This window comes from Sciurus carolinensis, chromosome 10 (assembly GCF_902686445.1).
Source record: "Sciurus carolinensis chromosome 10, mSciCar1.2, whole genome shotgun sequence".
In the NCBI taxonomy this organism is placed as follows: domain Eukaryota; kingdom Metazoa; phylum Chordata; class Mammalia; order Rodentia; family Sciuridae; genus Sciurus; species Sciurus carolinensis.
In genome coordinates, this window is record NC_062222.1 from 123,689,906 (window position 1) to 123,712,105 (window position 22,200).

The window sequence follows — 22,200 nt, forward strand, 5'->3', positions numbered from 1 at the left end:
ATTTATTTCTACTTTATATTATAAAAAGTTTTCAAATATACACAAAAGCAGAGTGAATAATATACTAATTTCCTGTGAATTCATCACCCTGTCTCACTTATCTACTTTGAAGCAAATATTTCATTTATTAGCCCTACTCCCCCCTGTCTCCACCAGACTGTGTGAAACTGTTAGCCAACAACATACCATTTTTGTAAAGACTCAAGGAGCTCCTAACACAGAGATGGGGAAGATGCACCAAGACCATACAAACACATAGAACCTATAGAATCTTTATTATCAACAAACCTGTAATCCTGCTCAAACATGGCTGTTTGTACTAATTCTCTGCTTGTAGGTATGACATTGTATACTATATTTTCTGTCAAAAGAATGGCCACTCTATGAAAACATGTCCAAAATCCATTAGGAAAAGACTCTTGGAATAGTCATAGGACTTCATATCATGTGATGTCGATGATCTCAATCATTTACCCAACAGTGAGTTTCCAGAGGGTCAGGAGTAAGAGATTCTCCATGTAATAAGTGAACGGAAGGTGAGAAAGAAGACAATGCTGGTCATGATGGACCAGCAAAATAAATATCCCACCTACCATGTAATCTTGTTTTGTTTTGTGTTTACATGCTAGGAATCAAAACTAGCCTTGAGCATGCTAGGCGAGTGCTCTATCAGCTCACATTCCTGAAAAATCTTACACCGAAGTTACGTACCTCTCAAGATTACGATGATAACACCATACAGTGGTTGCTGTGGAAGCTATCTTTTAAATGTTGGGAGAGAAGTGATCATTTATCTTTTAAAGAGGCCAGCAAAAACCAGTCATTTGTAAAGGTTCTTGAAAGCTAAAAGCATAATGTTGTTTTATGCAAAGCAATTTTTAAAAGCCCTCATGGACAACTGGCTCCTCAAATGTCACTAAGCACAACCTATTGATAAGACAAAGCTAAATGAATTGCTCACCAGATCAAGGTGGAGCCTCACTTCCACACAGCTCTGGTGATGTCTCAGCAGGGGAACAAAGTCTGAATTCATGGAGGTGAGAAGTCTAGCTCAAGGTGGTTCAGTGCAAGGAGGATTGACTAGCATTCTGAGAGGATTAAGATGTAACCGCCCAGCACCAGGGAGAACAGAAGGCAAGAGAGCCTAACTAATGGAGACAAGCAATCTTGTCACACAGCCAGTGAAAAATGGATGGGGACAAAGGGAAGTCACACCAACAGAGACAACAGAATAGTAAGTCATAGTAAGGTGAGCAATTAGCTGTAGGGCATGAAAGCGTTAGCATTTTGATGCATCCATCTCTAAGTGGTAAGTGAGTCTTGGCGGTGTAAGTTCTCAACCTTTGTCTTCTAATCAGAAAAGTTTCTTCAAATAAGCAATAAAGAGTAGATAAGCTATAGGATATAAACAAGACATATCCTTGTACTTATAGATGACTCTGTCTATGTCACGTAAGTTTTTAATAAAATGTAATGGATGCAGTGCTTACTTAGTCCAACAGGTTTGTGGTTAATTTGCTAGTAGGCTCTGAACATGAGTCATTAGTTATCTTCATTTTGGAGTCTTGCTAATCTTCAAAGTTTACATCATAAATGCAGACACACCTTTGTCTGTAGTAAAGGAAAGGGCTTTCTTCTGTTCTTTCCACATGCTTGCTCTAGATACATAAAGCCCAGAAATGTTTTTTTGTTCATTCGATTTTAATTTGTTTTGTTTTAGTACTAAGGATTGAACTCAGGTCTTTCACATGCTAAGCATGCACTCTACCACTGAGCTACACTGCAGACCCAGAAATGTTTTCTTTCCTTCTTGGTTAAGTAGCACTTCCGCAATTCAACCTCAGGTAGAATAATAGGGGAAAGTACAGGTTTTGATGAGAAAACAGGACTTAAGAATCCATTTTTAGATGAGCACAGTGGCATATACCTGTAAGGGCAGCTGCTTAGGAGGCTGAGGCAGGAGGATCATAAGACTGAAGCCAGCCTGGACAACTTGGTGAGAACTTGTATCAAAATTTAAAAAGAAAAAAAAAATTGAAGGGTTGGGGATGCAGTTCAATGGTAGCACTCCCCCGGGTTCAACTTCCAATAACACACACACACACACATACTCACACACACACACACCCCATCTTTATACTTAATACTTTATACTTAATTATGTTCAATACTGGAGTTTTCCTTAATCCTCAGGTCTCTAATGGAGCTTGAGCCAGGGGAATTATGGCATAGATGAGGAAAAGATTTCTTGGAAAGTATCTATTTTATAGCACATTTGCAGCCTGGGAGTTTTCTCTAGTTTCAGGAATCTGGTCACAGGTCTGGGACTCAATTTTGAGGATTTTTCTTAGAAAGCTGAGTACCTATTATGAACTGAACTGTCTCCCTAAAATTCACATGTTGAAGTTCTAATCCCAAATTTTGGAGATAAGTCCTTTAATAAGGTCCTAAGAGTGGAGCTCTCATTCAATGGGTTGAAATTTTTATAAGAAGAGACACCTGTATCTTCTTCCTCTCTTCTTATCTTCTTATCTCCTTCCCTGCTTCCTCGTCTGTGTCCCCTTCCGTTTTTCTCCTCCTCCTCTCCTCTCTATTCCACAGGAGCATACAGTGAGAAGGCAGAAACCATTTGGAAACCAAGAAGAGAAACCTCGTCAGAAACTGAATTGACCAGTATTTGATCTTGGAGTTCTCAGCCTCCAGAACTGTGCATAAATAAATTTCTGTTGTTTAAGCTAACCAGTCTATGGGATTTAGTTATGGCAGCCTGAGCTGAGTAGTATGGTATTCTATCATCAAAGTCTAAGGTCCTTGTCTTAGTCAGCCTTTTCACTGCTGTGACCAGAACATTTATAGGAGAGGAGAAGTTTAAGGACTCACAGTTTCAGAGGTCTCAGTACATAGACTGCAGGCTCCATTCCTTGGGGTTTGAGGTGAGACTGCACATCATGGCAGAAGAGTGTGGCAGAGGGAAGCAGTTCACATGATGATCAGAAAGTAGAAAGAGACTCCACTTGCCAGGTACAAAATACATGTACCCCAAAGCCATGCCCCCAGTGCCCACCTCCTCCAGCCTCCTACAGTTACCACTTGGTTAATCCCTATGAGGAGATTAATTCACTGATTGGGTTAAGACTTTCACAACCTAATCTTTCTCCTCTGAACCTCCTTGCATTGTCTCACATGTGAGCTTTGCGGGGACATCTCACATCCCAAACCATAACAGTCTTCTAAATGTTTCTCTTTCAGCTGATCATACTACAAAATTATCTTGGTACAACAACCCATTTTGATTCTTTTCTCAAAAGAGAAAAAGAGTGAGAATATGAAATAGAGAAAGACTTGACCCCGAGTCATCAGAATGAGTTGATTTTGTATAAAGAAAGCATTTTATGGAGAAATGAGCTTACTTTTCTAAACGGGGGTCATCAGACCATCTTGAGTGTAAATCCATCAGGAGGAATTTGCATGACCTCATTGCTTAAATTTATGTCAGGTAGCCTAGGACAAATATGAAGAATGAAACAACTATAAAAGAGTTGTACCACATTTTAGCCTACTAGATGTTATTGGTCCAAGGCCATTTCAGACTAAGGGCTTCTGAGCAATCCAAATGCAATTCAAAAATTCATATTGATTTTGTAGGCTGATATCAAAAGAAGACCGTCCTGGGTTAGACTCCCTCTCAAAATGTCTCTAAGTGCTTATAATTGCATTTCAAACATCTGCTGCAACAATCACAGCTCTTGCTAGTTTTTGCAACACAGAGATTGACAGACACCATCTTTACTGACAACAGCTCTGATTCAACTTCAGCTTGAGTTGTGAGAATTTGTAGTCTGGAGCCTTATCTAAGCTGTCACCATTATGTCTTATCAACTCCAAGCAAATGGCCATCCCTGGATGGTGCAGACTACTAAGATTGCCTTAAATAAGAATGTTGGAGGAACTGGACTCCAATATTTGCCAGGTTCCTCCCTCCCCCAAAGCTTAACATGTTCACTTTCAACAACTGGAATTGAATTTTCTGAATTAGGTATTGGTGGTGTGGGGAGGCGATCAGGTGATGACAATCCAAATGAAGACCTGTCATGATGCTCCTCGTCAGAAGCAGGGGTCAGCCTATCATCTGTTTTTTATGAAACCCTCAAGTTCTCATGGTTTTTGAATTTTAAATGGATTGGGGAGAAATTTAAAAAGAATAATGTGAAAAGTACATGAAATTACAAGCTCATGTGAAAATGATAAGAAATGCCAGTTTCAGTATTCATAAATGGAATAGAACTGGAACAGAATTGCATTTATTCCTTTATGTACTGTCTACCACTGCTTTTCACCATAGTAGTTGCAACTAAGACCACAGAGCAGGCAAGGGCTAACATGTATACCTTCACGTGACTTTTTACACTAAAAGATTGCAGCTTCCTACTCTAGCATGACACAGAAAACTCACTCTGAAAGTCAGCGCCAATACTTTTACCCACTTTTGCCCAAAGGGTAAACTTTTGCCTGAGACTAGACTAAATATTTATCTTTAAGGCAAAAATGGGCAAAAGTTGGCCTGGTTCAATGATTGATTAATAAGATATTCTTCTCTTATGATCTGAGGACAATAGAATCCTTAGAATTACCTTGTCTGATGCTATCTGACAAGTAAGTTTTAGCCTTGTTGCTCAAGAATTGAGCAGAGACACAGAGAAAATTGTCACTCTCCCTTAAATCCTGCAACAGCTGAACTGGACTCAGCGAGAAATTCATATTTTTGAGTGGAGCTCAGAGGCAATTTCCCAAAACACTGTGCCACCAAAGGCAGCAGGGTAGGTTGACTCAGGGGTGGGACTGAGTGTGGGGAGGACAGAGTATAGCTGGGTGCTGCCTGTAGGACAGGTGGTTTCCTGCTTTTGGTGTTGGTGTGTTTTGCTCCTTTTGTTTAAACTGTTGTTCAGCTCCTTTGGTGTTGATGAAAGCAATTTAAAAACAGTTCATTTAAGACAGATATTGTTCCTAATAAAGATTTCTTTAAATCTTGGTTATCACAAAGGGATCTCATTAACTCAGTAAAACAAGACAACTCAGATGATCATAAAGATTTGTCACCTGTCTCCTATTACAGTGTCCTTTAGAAATGCTACAATTTACCTTGGTTTCTGGTGCCACCTTTCTCTGCTGCCAAATCCTTCACCTTTGACTTTTGTTTCTTCCTTCTCCTTTCCCGATATTTAAAAGTTGAAAATTGAAGCTAGCTAATCCCTTTTCCTTTCTCTAGTCTTCCTACTTAGGAAATCTCATGCTCCCCTACAGCTTCAAATAAAATTTATATACTTGGACTAAAAAGAAATGTTAATCCCTAGGCCTTGCTGAAAACTCAGCTCTTCATAATACGCCCTAATCAACAGGACCACTGATTGCTTAAAATGGATTTCACACTCAACACCTTCCAACTGTCTTCCTCCAGGGGCTCCGTTTTGATGGATCTATCTTCTTCCACTCAGGTAAACCCGAAAACTGGGAATCATTTTTGATGCATCCCTTAAATCTTCCCTGAGTCTCTTGGTTCCTTAAATATGGCATGATTTTTCTCAGTTCCATTCCCACCACCCTGTTTTAAGTTATTTGAGTTTCTGATCTTGTGCAGTTTCCATCCCTCTTCAATCTCAATTCAGGAACCAAAGAAGCACATGAACTGGCAACTTTTATTGTGTCTTCTCTGTTTTAAAAAATCTTCAGTGTCTTTCAAGTGTTATCAGGTGAAAGACAATGTATTTTTCTTTTCATTTTAATTTTGTTTATTTATTTATTTGGCGCTAAGGATTCACCCAGGGCCTTGGGCATGCTAGGCATGTACTCTACCATTGAACCACATCCCCAGTTTCCCCAAAAAACATTCTTAATTAACAAAGCCACAGGCCCTGCTGGATTTTACCTCTGTCCACATGGCTAATTTCACTGGAAAGTGTTCTCATCTGTTTTGTTGCTCTGGTCTTTTATCACTTTCTCAAATGTTCCATTTTATTTCCAGTTCCAAGAATCTTTTATAAGCTGCTTCCTCTCCCAGGGTTCAGTTAAAATGTCACTCATTCCCAATAGAACTCCCTGAAGACCACCAAGCCTATCACCAAGGGGGTCCGAAGACTTCTCCAAAAACTGAGGAGAACTTGCAGGTTCTTGGCCATGTCGCAGAAAAGAATTTAAGGACACATCAGGCATGAGTAGCAGAGCAAGAGATTTATAATAAAGGGATAGTACATGCTTGAGAATGGGAGTGAGGAGGCTCATAGAGGGATGGTAGCCAGGGGTCTGAACTAGCGGTGAAGTCAGGGCAGAGTTACACAATTTCCTGCTCGTTTTTCTTGTGCTTACTCATTGTCCTTACACATTCTAATCAATCTCCTTCCTACATCACATGTCTCGTTAGCATCTTACATCTCTACCCAGGGGTGTGCATCTTACTGTTAAGATGGGGCTTAAGTCATTTCTTGGTCACCAAAGCCTTCAACACACATATTTCCTGTTCCTCCAGGCGCCTTCTGGTATTTGTGGTTTTGCTGCCTTTTCAAGGCAAAGTGCAAGGCCTGGGTTGCTCACCAGTTGTTTGTTCTGTATTCCCAGTTTATGGGCATTTCTGAGATGAAGTGTTCTCTTTGTATCCCTAGATTCCCATTTCAAATCCATCGAAGATCTAAAGCTGTTCAGTCTGAAAGGGGTCTTAGTCTTAAGAGCCTCCATCCCTTCACTCCTGAGAATCTCCTCTGCCCTATTCGAATTTACTCACATCTGCCACCTCCAGCCCCCAGAGACCTGATCTGCATTTGAAGGGCTATTTTAAAAAAGCAATTTGGGTCAACCTGCTTTTTAAAAACTGACTCCTCCAGGACACAGAGGATACCACCTTGCTTTATATTTTTTACTCTTGCATAAATAAGAGACTTCTTCCAAGGAACAACTCCTGTAAGAAACAGAACATGCTCTGTGATCATTTGCTGTCTATTGATGTCATATAATGGAAAAATGCATGTATAATTTTTTGTTCTTTGTCTGTTTTTATACTCAATGTGTCTTTTTATTGAAAAACAAATACATGTATAGAGTTTTTAAAAGAAACCATATAATTTAACAAAGGTAAACCCAATCAAGTGTTAAGTCTTCTCATCCCTGATCCTTTCTGCAGACATAAGCAACAGGGTTGCTCCTCTGCAGTTGTTGTTGGCTTTGCCCTTCGCAAGATTGTTGGTGGTACTTCTTAATTGTTTTGCATCCCCTTGCTGGGAAGTCTCAATGCTAAAGAGAAGCCCAATATAAGTGGTTAAGATGTTAACCAATAAGTCCTTCTGCAAATGTACACCCAGAATATCTAGTGACCTTTGTCACCCCCTCCTAGGATTTACTTTTATGCAACAACAACACAAAGAATGGAAATGAAAGTGAGATTTGAGAAGAATAGGTCTGTCTAAAAAAACTAGAGGCGTTAACCCAGGAGGTCAAGTCCATTGCATTGTTTGGAGAAGAAAAAAGGGAGACACTCCCTGGATGAGGACACCCGCTCACCAGGTAGCCCTCCTGCCCTGCTCATCCTCTCCCTCCCTCTATCAGCCCTTTGCACCCTTGAGCCTCACAAGATGGAGCTTTGCATTGTCAGCACCTCTATTTTCTCGAGGTGTCAACCCTTGTGTTGTGGGAAACACACTGGTGGAGAAGCAGCAAGCAGCACCCGCAGAGGAGAACTCCAAACATTTATTTTATTTCTATTTTACACCGGCAGGCCCAGAGGAAAAAGAAAACTCCAAATTCCGAGCCCTGAGCCACAGTTTCTCACAATATTTATAGTTTATTTGACGTCATCTGAGACCCATCCTATCATTGGGACTTTTTCCTCTTTTTTAAAAGATGTCTAATCTATGTGGTTGAAGGCCTCGTGCAGGGTCTCTAACATAAAGCATGCTCACAGAAACAGATAAGAAGAAAAGGCTCTTTTCACAGGCTCTGTTACATTTCAAGAGGGAGTAGTCAGACTCTTGGGGCAGTTATTTATAATCCAAAAGGTAGGGCGCCATAGTTGGTTAGGCTTCCTGGAGAAGGGCTGAGAGAGGAGAGTAGACTGAGCCCTTCCCCAGCATCGGTTTCTTACCATAATGTTTTTGTAATTTCATTCCACAACCAGGCCTAGTTTTGCCATCACACTTGTATAAGCCTGATTACTTCCTTCCAACATTTCTGTCACAAATATTGGCCTGCGTGTGGTGAGCAGCTTGGACTTCTTATTGTAACTTCTTAATGTAACCTCTTCATTACAATTTTCATATATCCTTCCAGAAATACTCAGTGCATACACAGTACACACACACACACACACACATACACACACACACACACACACACACACACACGCCTTTATTTATAGAAATGAAGCCCCCCTGCTGGGCATGGTGGAGCACACCTATAATCCCAGCAACTCAGGAGACTGAGGCAAGATGATCACAAGTTCAAGGCCAGCCTCAGCAACTTAGCGAGGCCCTCAGCAATTTAACTGGACCCTGTCTCAAAATAAAATTTAAAAGGGTTGGGGATGTAGGTCAGTGGTAAAGGACCCCTGGTTCAATTATTCCCAGTACCCAAAAATGAAAAAAAAAATAAATAAATAAAAAATAAGAACCCACTGTATCTCTCTTCTTATGTAGTTGTTTAGGAAATAATCAAAGATAACATACAAAGATCCTCTTGAGGCAGGAGAAAGGGTTAACATAGCCAGAAAGGACATTTGGGTCCCTTCAAGGTCAAGTCTCTGTGTAGCTGGGCTGAGAAAATACAGACACAAAAAGCCAGGCCTCATTAAGGTCAGGCTGAATTCTGTTTAAGCAGAAAAAGTGACAGCAAGACATCTGTTACCTAGTGTCCAGACCTCCTCCATAAAGAGGCACAGTAACCTGATTGGTGTCCTGGACACTCAGAGCCTTATCCAGGACTGGGTTGGGGCATAGCTTCCTTAACCCTGTAGATTCATATAACCTCCTAGATAACAGACACCAATTGGCAACTCTCTCTTGGGGCCCCTCTCTCTTCCAGAGCTCTGTTTTCTTTCTTTCTATTATGCTAAAAAATCCTGTTACTTTGCTCTCACCCTTATGTCTGTGCACTTCAGTCTTTGAATTCATGAGACAAAGACCCCATCCAGCCCTGCTTCATATTACACTCTTACTGTTTTTCTAAAGTCTCCACTGCCCTCTGCTTTACCTGACTAATTTAATAATAATTCTTTTTATTCATATATGTTACCTCCAGCCTATTGTCACTACAAAACAACAACAACCCAAAAATGTGCTCCTTTGTTCCATAGGTACTCTCTGCACACATGCTGATCTTGGCCAGAAGGAAAAATTCCTAGAAATGGAATTTCTGTATTGAAGTTATTTATAGATATCTTTTTGAAAGTTGGTATCAGTCATAAAAAAAAAAAAGCGTCATATCAATTTGAATTGCCTCCAGCAATGTAAAGAATGTTGGCTTTCCTGCATCTGGATGTGACTAAATATTAATGTTAGGTAGCAGTTAGATATGAACAGTGGGTCAAGAGTTTAAGAAAATACTTACTATAGAGCAATTAAACCAATCAATTAATGAACAGTCCTGCCTCAGTGTCACCTCAAGGTCTGACAAGATAGCTATTTAGACCCCTTGCCTGATATGAGCTATTTCTCTTATAGCAGGAGGAAGATAGATAAATTCAGGAAGACTTAATTGCTCAGAAGGACTTAATTGCTAAGACATCTTAAGCAAGAATCTATACAAAGAACATGGACTGAGGTTCCTAGACTAAGTAAAGCAGAATGATTAAGACTGAAGCCCACCCACCATAAATTCTATAAAACCAGTTTCAATTAGGAACTGTTAGCCAGGCAAGAAGAACAATGGTCACCCTTAAGTGTTAGCTAATGCAGTCTGTCAATCTAGAGCTGAGAGGGATACTTGGGCAATCCACCCCCGCTCCACCCCAGTGAAAGCAGAGACACCAAGAAGTGAGTTGTTATTCTTAAAGAAGACTCACTCTCTTGAGGGTGGTCTTGTCATCTTCTTCTTTCTCTTCTAATAAACATTGTTATCTCAGGTATGATCTTATCTCTGTTATCAGTAAGTCTGTTTTTCTCCAATCCGATTTGGTGCGTGAAAATTACTATCTCAGTTTTTGTTTATCACTTGGTTCGTTTGCTTGCATTTATTTCATTATTACTGAGGCCTACCATCTTTTCACATTGTACAACTTTCTATTATCCTGTGTCTGTGAGCTAGATATTCCTGTCTTTCATCTAGTTAGTTTCAACTACTTAGTTGAACATTTTCATAAGGATTTATAGTTTTTTAATATAATTAGGAAACTATCCCTCTATCACATATAGTGCAAATTTTTCGAAATTTAACTTGATTTTTTTTTGTACCAGGTATTGGTATTGAACTCAGGGGTGCTCAACCACTGAGCTACATCCCCAGACCTATTTTGTATTTTATTCAGGTTCTCACTGAGTTGCTTGCTCCCTGTTGCCAAGGCTGGCTTTGAACTCATGACCCTCCTGCTTAAACCTCCCAAGTTGCTGGTAGTATAACTTGATTTTTTAATGTGTATGTGGTTTTTTTTTTTTTTTTTGAGGGGAGGAGCTGAATTTTAAATTCTCTGAAATAAAATTTATCAATTTATTTCTTATTATGGTACATGTGTATATATGTATATATATGATTTTTTAAATATTTTCTATTTTATGTTTAAGTCTTTGATCTCTCTGTTGTGGAAGAGAGTAACTTGGAGAAAAGCAGTGAACAATAATAGCCCGCAACTTTGCTTGCAATGCTAGGGATTGGACCCAAGGCCTCATGCATGCCAGGCAAGTGCTCTACCACTGAGGTCTGACCCCAGCCAATAGCTGGTAAATTTTAGTGGCCATTATTCTTGGTTAAAGGATTTAAGGACCCTCACAACAGACAGTAAGTGGATACATATTTGTCCTCCTTTTCTGACAACAAATACCTTGAAGACAGTTACCAAGTCTATCTATCCATTTAGTTCTCTCTGGGCACACAAAATACTGCTTTGCACACAGTAGACTCTCAGTAGTAATATTTATTCATTTACTCAATAAAAAGGAGATTTATGGCATAATACTTAAGTTTTAAAATTATATTAGTAATTTGTATACTTTTAAAATGGCAAATAAAAACAAATTAAAATTCACTTGTATGTCTACCACCCAGAGATAATGATGCTGAACATTTTGTCTCTATTCCTTCCTATTCTTTTTTCTATGTCACAGACTATTAAGGAGAAAGAATAGCATAGCAGATGGTTTTGTTTGTTTTGTTTGTCTTGTGTGACCCAAGACATATGGATCCTATCCTTCACTGGGAAAGCTGTGAGGGTAGACTGCTATTTTTGTACTTATATTACTTTTTTGGTGTGTTTATAGGGAAGAGCTTCCAGTGGCCTCTCAAAGAGGAGTCCTTTCCTGAGAACAAAGCCCCAAAAGAGACTTGGAGGGATTGTTTCAGACCCTAGATCCAGTTATGCCTGAAGCAACCTCATATTTACATGGAACAATATATTTCTTATCATGTTTAAACTAGTTGCAGTTATTTTTATGTCATTTTTAATGAATTAGTTTTGACTAATACTAATACTATGGAAGAATTTTCCATAGTATTTCATGGTGTTATCATCAGGGACTTGATTCTTGACTTTTCCTCCTTCTGAGTTCTGTTGAAGGGAAAAGGGGTAGGGACTTGGATATCCACATGGTGGAGGCAGGGTGAGAATAAAAAAAAAATTATTCTTAGCTGACTAACAAACCAATAACCCCTGAGAGTCTCAGGTAAGAATGAATCAAAAATGCTGGACAAGTCCTAGGCAGAATCTTCTGCTCAACTTAAGACTATACATTGTCATATTAATTGCCAGAGAGACTGTTTTTATTGTATATTTCCATCAAAAGGGACTGAGAGTTATTTAATGATGATTAAAGAAGCTAATTAAGTAGATTTATAATTTAATATACAGGGTTTTTACTGCCAAATAGACTTCAGACAGATGAGTAATTTTCCTGATTGAGACTGGCTACAGATTCAGGCTTCTGGAGCTTTACCATTTATAATCTAGCAACGGTAACATCAAACACTCAAAATGTATGTGCAAGTATGAGAAATTTTAATGTATATTCAACTGAACTAAGGGCTGGAGGGGAGCTCAGTGGTAAAGCACTTGCCTGTCACGTGCAAGTCCCTGGGTTGAATTCCAGCATTGCAAAAAATTAAAAACACCCCCCCCAAAAAAAAATCACAGTCAACTGATCTGAGAGTTGAGATCATAAAGAAAAGTTTGCTAAAGTTATCAGAAATTAAGTTGTAGTTATTTTGTAACATGAAAAGACAAACTAATGAATTCAGAAATATTATTCATTATTTTATTATTTATTCATCTATCCATTTGCTCAGTAATTGCTTGTGTAGTGCCAACTGTATGCTGGGCATTAGTCAAAATGCTAGTAAGGACTGGAATGTAGCTCGATGGCCGAGCATTTGCTTAGCCATGTAGGAGGCCCTGCGGTTTGACCACCAGTACCACAGAAAACAAACAACAACAACAATAACAACAAAAACCAACTTAGATATACACTAATAAACAAGACAAAAGCTTTCCCTCACACAATGCACATCTGGATGCATTTCAGTTCTATTGAAGTGCACTTAGGATGCCTGTTACTAGTCTTCTAAAGTGATGAGCATTTACTTGCAAAGTGGTTAAGACCACTGCTGAGTCTTGACCTGGACAACCAGGACTGCAGGAATCAGGCGTGTGGAGAAGATGGACTTGCTTTCTCCTGATTTCCTGAATCATTGTCTCAATTCCCCATTTTGCCTTGCTGGTAGAAGCATTGTCTAAGAATGTTCAAAGGACTTATTTTGGAGGAATTTAGACATCCAGAGATGGGAGAACCAGATAAATGTAATTGTAATATAGTACTATTAAAGATAAAAGGCATTTATAATGTTTATGATAATATAATTGCATAGAATATTTTCCCCAGTGATTTCTTCCATGCTTTACTTCTTTACCTTTCTAATATTACCAGAAAGTAGGCAGCAATTATTATCCTTCAATTTTGCAGGTAGGGAAACTGAGATTTAGTGAGTGATTTACCTAAATCATAATGCTTGACCAGTTTTATAAGAAAGTCAGATTATGGGTTTATAAGGGAAAGAAATTATACCTGAAAACTTCCCCAGTTCTCTGGTTCAGGCTTTTACAAGAACCAAGGATGTGACCCTGAATACATTAATTCAACTTCTCCAGGTTTCACCTTCTTCACAAGGAATATGAAGCAGGGGACCAGCTCAGATTCAGCTATTCTTTACAAAGTACCTATTATGTGCTTTCAATGTTATATTAAATTAAATTTAAATTAAACCTCATAATAAATGAAGAAAACTAGGTGCCAAAAAGTTATGTAATTTGCCCATGGTAACCTAGCTAAAGATACAATCAATATGTTAATCTGATCTCCTGACTTCAAGATCAGTGCTTTTTTTCCTGTATACTTTATCACTTTTTCTCTTTATTTTCTCTTTCTTGGAATTAAACAAAAATATGCACATTTTGATGTACTGACATACACACTGAAACTAATCCTATCATCCCCAATACTAAAAATGTAAGAGTAATGAGTGAAATAATACATCTAGATTAAAATTTTTTAAGTTTGGTCAATTTATACAGACAAATTCTTTACGATGTAACAATGTTTGAGACTCTTAAATGATATAAGAGGATGTTAAAAAATAAGTATATTATAAAAGCACAACTAACAGGAGATTCGATGTGTTAACATACTGGATCAGAGATTGATTCAAAGTAATAATTACTTTGTTGAGAAAGGAATACTTTCAATATAACTTCTCATTCTGCTTGAAACAACAAATGGATTTTGGTGTGTTAATTGACACAAAGAAAGACAGAGACCACAGTTTAAAAAATAAGGTTTAGATGGAAATTTTGTGATTGGCAAATCTGCTGCTGAGCCTATCCTTATTAGTCAGATGACAAATATTAATCATTATAGTTGGTACACAGGACTAAAGCTGATAATGTTTTAGATAGTTAATACAAGAAGATAGATTATAATATATTTGGGAGATTGATACTCAGGAATCACTGCTGTTTAGAAAAACTAGCTTTATCTCTGTAGTGGATCATATCTCTAAATTACCACCAAGGCTGTTGTTTCTTCTTTCATGTTTTTCAGTATTAATTAAGAATCTTTAATTCTGCTATGGAAAATTTGGGGGGAAGGCCAGGAGGATAAATGACACTAAGTATAGAAACAAATAGCTCTTGAGTCACAGCAGACACAGGAAAGTATGCAGAGTAGAGAGAACAGAGAAAAATGGTGGAAGAAATGAAAACACACACATACACACACACACACAAAGAATAGAACAAAAAGACCAAGAAGGCACCCAGCACCCATGATTCACTAAATACACCTGAGCTACATGAAGCACTCTGTATTTATTGGTTAAATATTAGCCTGCCATGGCTGAAATCTAACTGACCTCATATCCTCTGTCTCAGAAGCACAAATAAAGTCATAGCTGCTTCTTGGGCCATTTGACAAGGTAAATTTGTGACTAGGGACCACTGCCCCAAGCATTTCTCCAAAAGAAAAAGTGGCTTCTGGTATCTCACCTGTGTCGGACCCTCATCAAGTCTAGGCCACATCACCAGTGGTGAAGACGGATGTGGCTGTGTTGGAAGGGAGAGAGACAAATAAATGGAAGAAACTAGAGAGTTCACATGAAGCTTGACCTGATACTCGGGTAGTGTGACCTTTTATTTGTACCCTATCCTTTGTGGGCTAGACTACTCCATCTCTTTCCTGCTTCTCATCATGTGTTTTATTTATTTGTTTATTTTACATATTTTTAGCTGCCAATGGATTTTTATTTAATTAATTAATTTATATGCAGTGCTGAGAATTGAACCCAGTTCCTCACACATGCGAGGCAAGTGCTCTACCCCTGAGCTACAACCCCAGCCCTCATCAAGTGTTTTAAACTCGTAATAAGTCATGCTACTTGAGCATCCTAATTTGGGCCACGTCCTGTTCCATGACATCTGAACTATCGGCCTGTCCATACATAAGCTTGGAGGCTCTGTTACTTGGAGGTAATCTCTCACACAACACTGCTGGTCGATTTCTCCCTCGTGTCTCTGCCTTATATTTACAACTGATGGTAATTACACTGGAGTGGATGAGGAAGATACCATTTTACAAAAGCATTTGGTCATCTACAAAGAGCATTTATCTCTCACAGGGATACATTCTAAGCTAGTCTGGCTGCAGCAAACAAAAGAAGATTTCATGGTTCAGCAGGATAAAATCATAGCACATTAAAACTACTTCTAGTTCAAACTCTCATTTCCAAAGGTGAGACTTGGTGACTTGTTGAAGGTCACTATTTCTCATAACTAGTAAGCCAGAATAGGAACCAACACTGTCTAATGAGACTGGGGGGATATTTGAGATAGTACTGCTGATTCTATCTGGGTCCTGGGTAATGACCAAGGACACATTCTAGCACATGCTACTCAATGACTAAAAATATAAGCTACAGCTGTCACAATTAAGAGATTAACATTAAATGATACAAAAATAAACAGAGAATGTCTGTTTATTCTCAGGGCTTATTAGAGGTATCACTAAGATATTTCAAGTGCTAAAAACTGTTGTTCTTTCCTGCTGCTAATTTGATCATGATATTATACATTTCCATCTGTACAGAGAAGATGGAACTTCAATCATTTCAAGTTAGTTAACTTTAGCTGGGAGTTCATGCCCAGTTATCCAAAATACATAGTTCAATAGCTAATAGGAATTTTGTTAGTTATTTGAAGCATAAAAATGAATAACATTTAAGCTATGTGAATCAATAAATGCTTTTGAGTTACTTATGTGCAAAGCACTGCTTTAGGTGTTGGAAAACTAAAATAACAGTGACTACAAACATAGAATATTCACTATTGATAAAAAGAAGTTCAGAGCCTTGATTGGCAGCTCAGCCACTTCCGTGAATCAAGTGTTTCTTTCATTTCCTCCTATTATTTTGGAATTTTCCTTTAGGCTTTTTCCTTGTGACCACAAAATACCTACTTCAGCTCCAGTTATCATGTCCTCACAGGACCATATCCAAAGCAAGAATAAAAGTGGTAGGAGAGAGAGCTATTAGCTTCTTTTTAACACACACACACACACACACACACACACACACAGTAGATGTTTTCGTAATGTTATATTCTGAAGATAGTGCTATTCAAAATAATACCCTCATGCAGCCAGTGAGCACTTGAGTTGTGATTAGAATGATGATGAAATGGACTTTTTAGTTTAATTTTGATTATTTTAAATTTAAATTTATATACCCATATGTGTTTTGTGGCTACTACATTGGACAGTTTTTGATTCTCTTTTGGAGAGAAGTAGGTTATGTGCCACCAATAGTTGCAAAGGAGGTTGGGAAAGTGTTTAGTTCTAAGAGACAAAAAGTTTGAGAATGGCTTTTTTTGCAACTAACAGTGCATGCCATGAAAATTAAATAAGGGCATCTTAGAACTGATATGGTAATGGAGGAAACTAATGATGTAAAAATGTAAACAAATTTAAAAAGGGAGCTATATTTGGGTTTGGACAAGCCATCAAGATTACCTAGCCAGGTGTAGCAACATTGCCTGTAATCCTAGTGACCCAGGAGGCTGAGGCAGGAGAATCACAAGTTTGAGGTCAGTCTGTGCAATTTAGCAAGACCTTGTCTCAAAATGAAAAGTAAAAAAAGGTTGGGGATGTAGCTCAGTGGCATAACATCCCTGGGTTTAATCCCTAGAACAAAGAAAAAAAAATATTAGTTTCAAAAGTTTGTCTAGAGTCGAGTAACAAACATAATAGGGGGCAATGAAAACTGGGGGACCATGATTTTAAAAGGGAATCCAGAAGCTCACTGTGTGCTAGAGAAGGAAGACAGGCATATAAAAGAAATTGTTAATAATAAATATGAATACAAATGCTTAATTTATATATATATATATATATAATCACATGTATTTAAACACATGCACATATTTATTACTTATATATTTACATCATACACCCATACACAGTTAATACAATTTCTCTATTGAGCAAAGCAAAAGCATCTTTGCGTGTTTCCCTGGGATCTCCTACAAGGCTCATGTAACATGGCAAGACAGGATTCGCAGCATAGCAGCTTTGGAATGTGGTCTATCTACCATCCTTAAAGCAACAGTTGATGCAATAGAGTTTTAGGGCACTATGTGTATGTGTAAGCGTGGTTAACAAGCAGTTTCTCAGTTTCTACAGGACTTTCTAAAGTGGGACAACCACAGACACATTAGGGACTTTGAATGGAACCATGAGGTCCTACAACTTCAACTGGCATGTTCTTAAGGCCTAAGGGGGATCAACAGTAGATAGACCTGTCTGGCAAGAAGCTGTCAAGGATGGGGTAGCTTAATGGAAACTTAGATTCTGTGTAACTGAAGGGTAGGAGACAGGAAGTTTCAGATAGTGTCATCCTCTAAGATCTTTTTATAAGTGGAAAGGATTGCTTGTAATGTGCTCATGAACCTCTGATGGTATAAAATAATAACTGCATTTCAAGGACTATAGTATTATTACTTTGTAAAGCCCTGTTCAGCTTCAATATCCTACTATTTGTGGTCTGTAATGATCTTTATTTTCAAAGACATTTTGAGTGATTTTTGTGTAAGAATGACTAATACTAGCCATATAATAAAAATATTTCTTTCACATTTCTCCTTGGATTAACTTGTGAAATCTTTTTCTGATAATTCTGTACTTTGTGTAACTTGCTCTACTGTAGCATAGAGGACATGTATCAAGTTGATATTAGTACTTGTGGTAAACACATTTCAAATTAGACAAGCTCATGTACTTCAACTACAGGCTTTAAACTAATCATACTTCAAGTTCACAAGCCAATCTGTAGCTATGCGGTAATTAAAAAATTCCCTATTGCTGTGTAAGTTTTTACTTTATAAAGAAAACAGGTGATGATGATGATCAATGATTTTGTTAGGGAATAATAATTCTCAAATAAATTCAAGAGGAATATAAACGATTTTACCTATCTTGTTATGGACTTACAAACCACCATGCATATTGAGCCAGGTTGAAAGGGGAAAAAAAGGTCTTTTAAGGAGTGTTCCAGGCAGAAGCTGGGAGCAGGCTAATGCCTCAAAGGACTCCCACCATCTGAATTTTGGAAGTACAGAGTTTATAAAGACAAAACCCACAAAACCCACAAGAACAATTGAGGCACAGGTAGGTCAGAAAGACCCTGTTGAGACAGATATTTTGATTAAGAGAGAACTCTTTTGATTATACATTTTAGAGTCATTTTGTTATACATCAGGTCCATAGGGACACAGGAAGGTCCTACTGTATTGCCAACATAGATACAGCTGTCAGGAGGCTGAAAAGAAAACATAAGCAAGCATACAACAGATGCAGGTCAGAACAAAATGGTGTTACTTTGTTTCTTTTGCATTTTGATCCTAACACAGGTTACCTTCCCCCCCCTCCCCCCGGGATTGAACCCAGGGCCTTGTGCTCACAGGTTACCATTTTGCTTTCTGAGATTATATATAGATTTCATTTAGAAGTACTTGATAGTGGTGATAATCTCCCACTATTTCTACCCATTGTACTGTCCAGATCTGGTTCATCACCAACAGGGCAGCCACCAGATACTTCAATTCATTTACATTAATTAAAATGAAGTAGTATGAAAAATACACTTCTTACATTTCAAGGGCTACACAGCCACACATGACCACCCTGTTGGACAACAAACATCCAGAAGTTTTTTGTTCTTCTTTTTTTCCTTTCTTTCTTTCTTTCTTTTTTCTTTTTTTTTGCAGCGTAGAGAATAGAATCTAGGGCCTCCAGCTTCGAGTTCTACCACTGAGCTACACTCCCAGTCCCAGATCTAGAACAATTCTATCTTTATAGAATGCATTATTAGACAAGGCTGGATTCTTTTGGGTTTATATAGTTAAATCTCAAAGTGTTGGTCAAATGACCCGCTATTCAAATTTATTTAAGTGTAGGGCAAATGGAGGTCATTTACTATTGAGAAGGTCAAATAGATTCCTGGGAACTGTTCTCTGAAATAAGGTTCATAGGGGCCTAAGTGTTGCTGTGACCAAGGCAAGAGAAGCCTGCCCCGGGCCTTGCATCCTCCTCATGGGATGAACAATCTCCAGCGCCAATGCCCAGAGCCTTCCTACTCTGGACTATGTCCACGGGACTCTGGACCCTGGTATTTTCAGAAGAGAACCCCCAAGCAAACTTCCAGACCTTGGGCTGGCCTCTTTCCAGAATCCTCTTTTCAACACAGGACCAAATAACTGGTATGTGTACTCCTGAACCCAAGGGGCTGCCAAAGGGTGGCTGTTGGAAGGGGTGGACAGAACTTGGTGGAGGGGTTGGGGTGTCCGCACCTGTAGAGAACTCCTCTTGTTGAACTGAGCTGGGCACAGGAAGCAAAGGGAGTGGAGGTGTACAGGCCAAGGCTCAGGTCTGACCCTCTCCAGGCTGTCAAATTTCAGGATGGAAGAACTCCAAGGTGTTTGTGAGTTCTGCATTCAAACCTGCCTTCCAGGTTGTTTTGCAGGTATATTTCTCAAGGTAGAATAGAACTCATTTTACTTGTTAGCTTGATAGATTCCTTGTAAATTTCAAATATAGGGTAGATGATTCCAGGGTTTGCAAGTGTTAGGGCAGGGTATGTGGCCTTAGAGCAACAGACTCCGTTGGGCTTTCTTGACTATTTGCTCACTATGGTTCCAACCGGTTAACATCTAAGCTATCTTTGGGCTCTGAGAGAAACTTTTTTCCAAAGGCTACCAGTCCAGCGAGGCCTCGATGCAACCTTTTTAGGGTCCATGGCTATTGTGGCTGAAGGCCAGAAATAGTTTCAGAGTTCGCTTTATTGGAGAGAAACCTGTTTGCTGGATCTGGTGTACTACGAACAAACCAGACTAGCCTAGTGAGGTGGGAAGGCGATGCCTTTTCTGATGCTTCCTTCGGGTGCTTTCAGCCTTGGCTTGTGGGAGGGAAACTCGGCCCTCCTCCAGCCCCTCGCTCCATCTTCAGGGCCGGGCTCGTCGGGCGCCCCGGGCGGCCCCAGGGGCGCACAGCCCGGCTTTGTCTGGAAGGCGGTGTTGATGAGAAACGTGCGGGAGGACAGCCGCCGCGGCCGGAGCTCGGACTAGAACTTTCTTCCGCCCCCTGCACGAGTTACGGTCCTCCGCCGGGCCCCGCAAACTTCCGCCTCCAGTCGCGCACCGGGTCCGGCCCCCGGGGTCCGCGGCGCGCCTCCTGCGCGAGCGGCGGGCGGCGGCGGGCGAGCCGAAGGCAGGAGCGGCGTCGGCGGAGGGGCGGGGGCGGCGGCGGGGAGGAGCCGCCGCGGGCCGGGGGAGGAGGCGGCGCTCCCGCCGGGCCGTAGAGCGGCGCTGGGACCCGGCGGCCGTGACCCCGCGGCTCCCCCGAGGCCGAGCGCCGCCGCAGCGGACAAAGGAGCATGTCGGCGCCGCGGAGGGCTGGTCCCGCGGCCGCCACGAGGCTCCGGGAGCCGCCGGGCCCGCACCTCGCCCCTGCCCGCCCGCGCGCAGGAGCCGCCCGCTAGGCCAGTGCGCCGCCGCTCGGCCTCAGGCCCCGGCCCGCGCGCGGCCCGCCGCATGGAGCCGCCTGGGCGCCCGCGGGGCCGCGCGCCGCTGCTGCTGCTGCCGCTCGTGCTGCTGGCGGTGCTGGGAGGCGGCGGCGGGGCCGCGGCGCTGCCCCCGGGCTGCAAGCACGACGGGCGGCCCCGAGGGACCGGTAGGGCGGCGGGCGCCGCCGAGGGCAAGGTGGTGTGCAGCAGCCTGGAGCTCGCGCAGGTCCTGCCCCCAGACACGCTGCCCAACCGCACGGTCACCTTGTGAGTAGCCCGCGGGCCGCCGGCCCCCTTCCTCCCCCTTTCTAGTCTCCCGGCTTCTCTCTGCGCAACTTTGGAGAAGGGTCCTGGCGGCATCCACGCGCCTTTGTGTGAACCGAGCTGCAGGCAGCGGGTGGTGCCCGGGGAAGGCTGCTTGTCGTGGGTGCAGTTTGGGGCAAGGGGAACCAGTCTGCCTCCAAGTCGCCTCCCGGGCTCGGCTAGTTTGCAAAGTAAAGTTTTCAGGCTCCCGGGCGCTGCGCTTCAGTGGTTGCGCCGTGCCACGTGAGGATGCAAGTAAACATGCAGTCGGCAGAGTTAAAGCTCATTCATCCTGGTTTTGGACTTCTAGAAAACAGCGCTGGTGGGGAAGAATTCGTCCTGCCTCCGTGCAGATTAAGTTACATCTAGATTGTTGAGTTTGCAGAACACAAGAACTTTGAACGCCCCTGTGTCCTCCCCAGACCCAGAGACTTCCCTTGCTGCTTGCTGTCTTAGTTTTATTACAGTTACCTTTTAAGGTAGACTTGTGATTAAGGGCTGCAAACACGCACCCACCTTCCAGTTCCGTTTTCATGCCTCTGAGAACTCATATTGGAAAGCCAAGAATTACAGACTTAACACTGCGTTTCTGGAGCCTTCTAACTCCACTGTGATTTTCGGATTTAGTTACCACCTGGAAGGAAAAATTTTGGTAACCCACTTTGTGTCAGGATTCAAGGTCCATTTTTGAAGGCATAATTCTGCCAGTGCTAGATAAATCGTTGGCCCCAGTGACTCCAGATTTTGTTTTCTGAAAGATAAATGGGTTTGGAAAGTTTAAGTCTTAAGAGTTTTCTAGTGGATATTTTGTCAGACTGAAATATGAGTCCCGGGGCTCCGTTTTCCTCTATGTTGTTTTGGTTGGTTTCCTAAAAAAAGAAGACTTCCACTAAAAACATGAAGGCAAAGGCCACAGCATCTTCTATGAAAAAACTCAAAATGTGTTTTGTAATTTAATCCAAATTCCTCAGAAGGATATACAGGTAAGATAGGTATAAATATCATTACTAAACCTTTGATAACTCATTTTCCTTTTTTAAAACAGGAAGGCTTTAACCCAGGAAGGCTTTAACCCAGGAAAACTGCATATATGTGTGGTTTTCAGTTTATGGAGGC

At 40.8% G+C, this 22,200-nt stretch overlaps 1 protein-coding gene across 1 annotated transcript in view; it reads left to right on the top strand.

The window, feature by feature from the left end:
- The first annotated feature begins 20,516 nt into the window (after positions 1-20,516).
- Adgra3 (adhesion G protein-coupled receptor A3) overlaps positions 20,517-22,200 on the top strand; it is a 107,963-nt gene continuing 106,279 nt past the window's right edge. Inside the window, exon 1 of the mRNA XM_047566805.1 lies at positions 20,517-21,048. Within this exon, the coding sequence (XP_047422761.1) occupies positions 20,810-21,048 (239 nt within the window). The 5' untranslated portion in view covers positions 20,517-20,809. The remainder of the gene's footprint in view (positions 21,049-22,200) is intronic.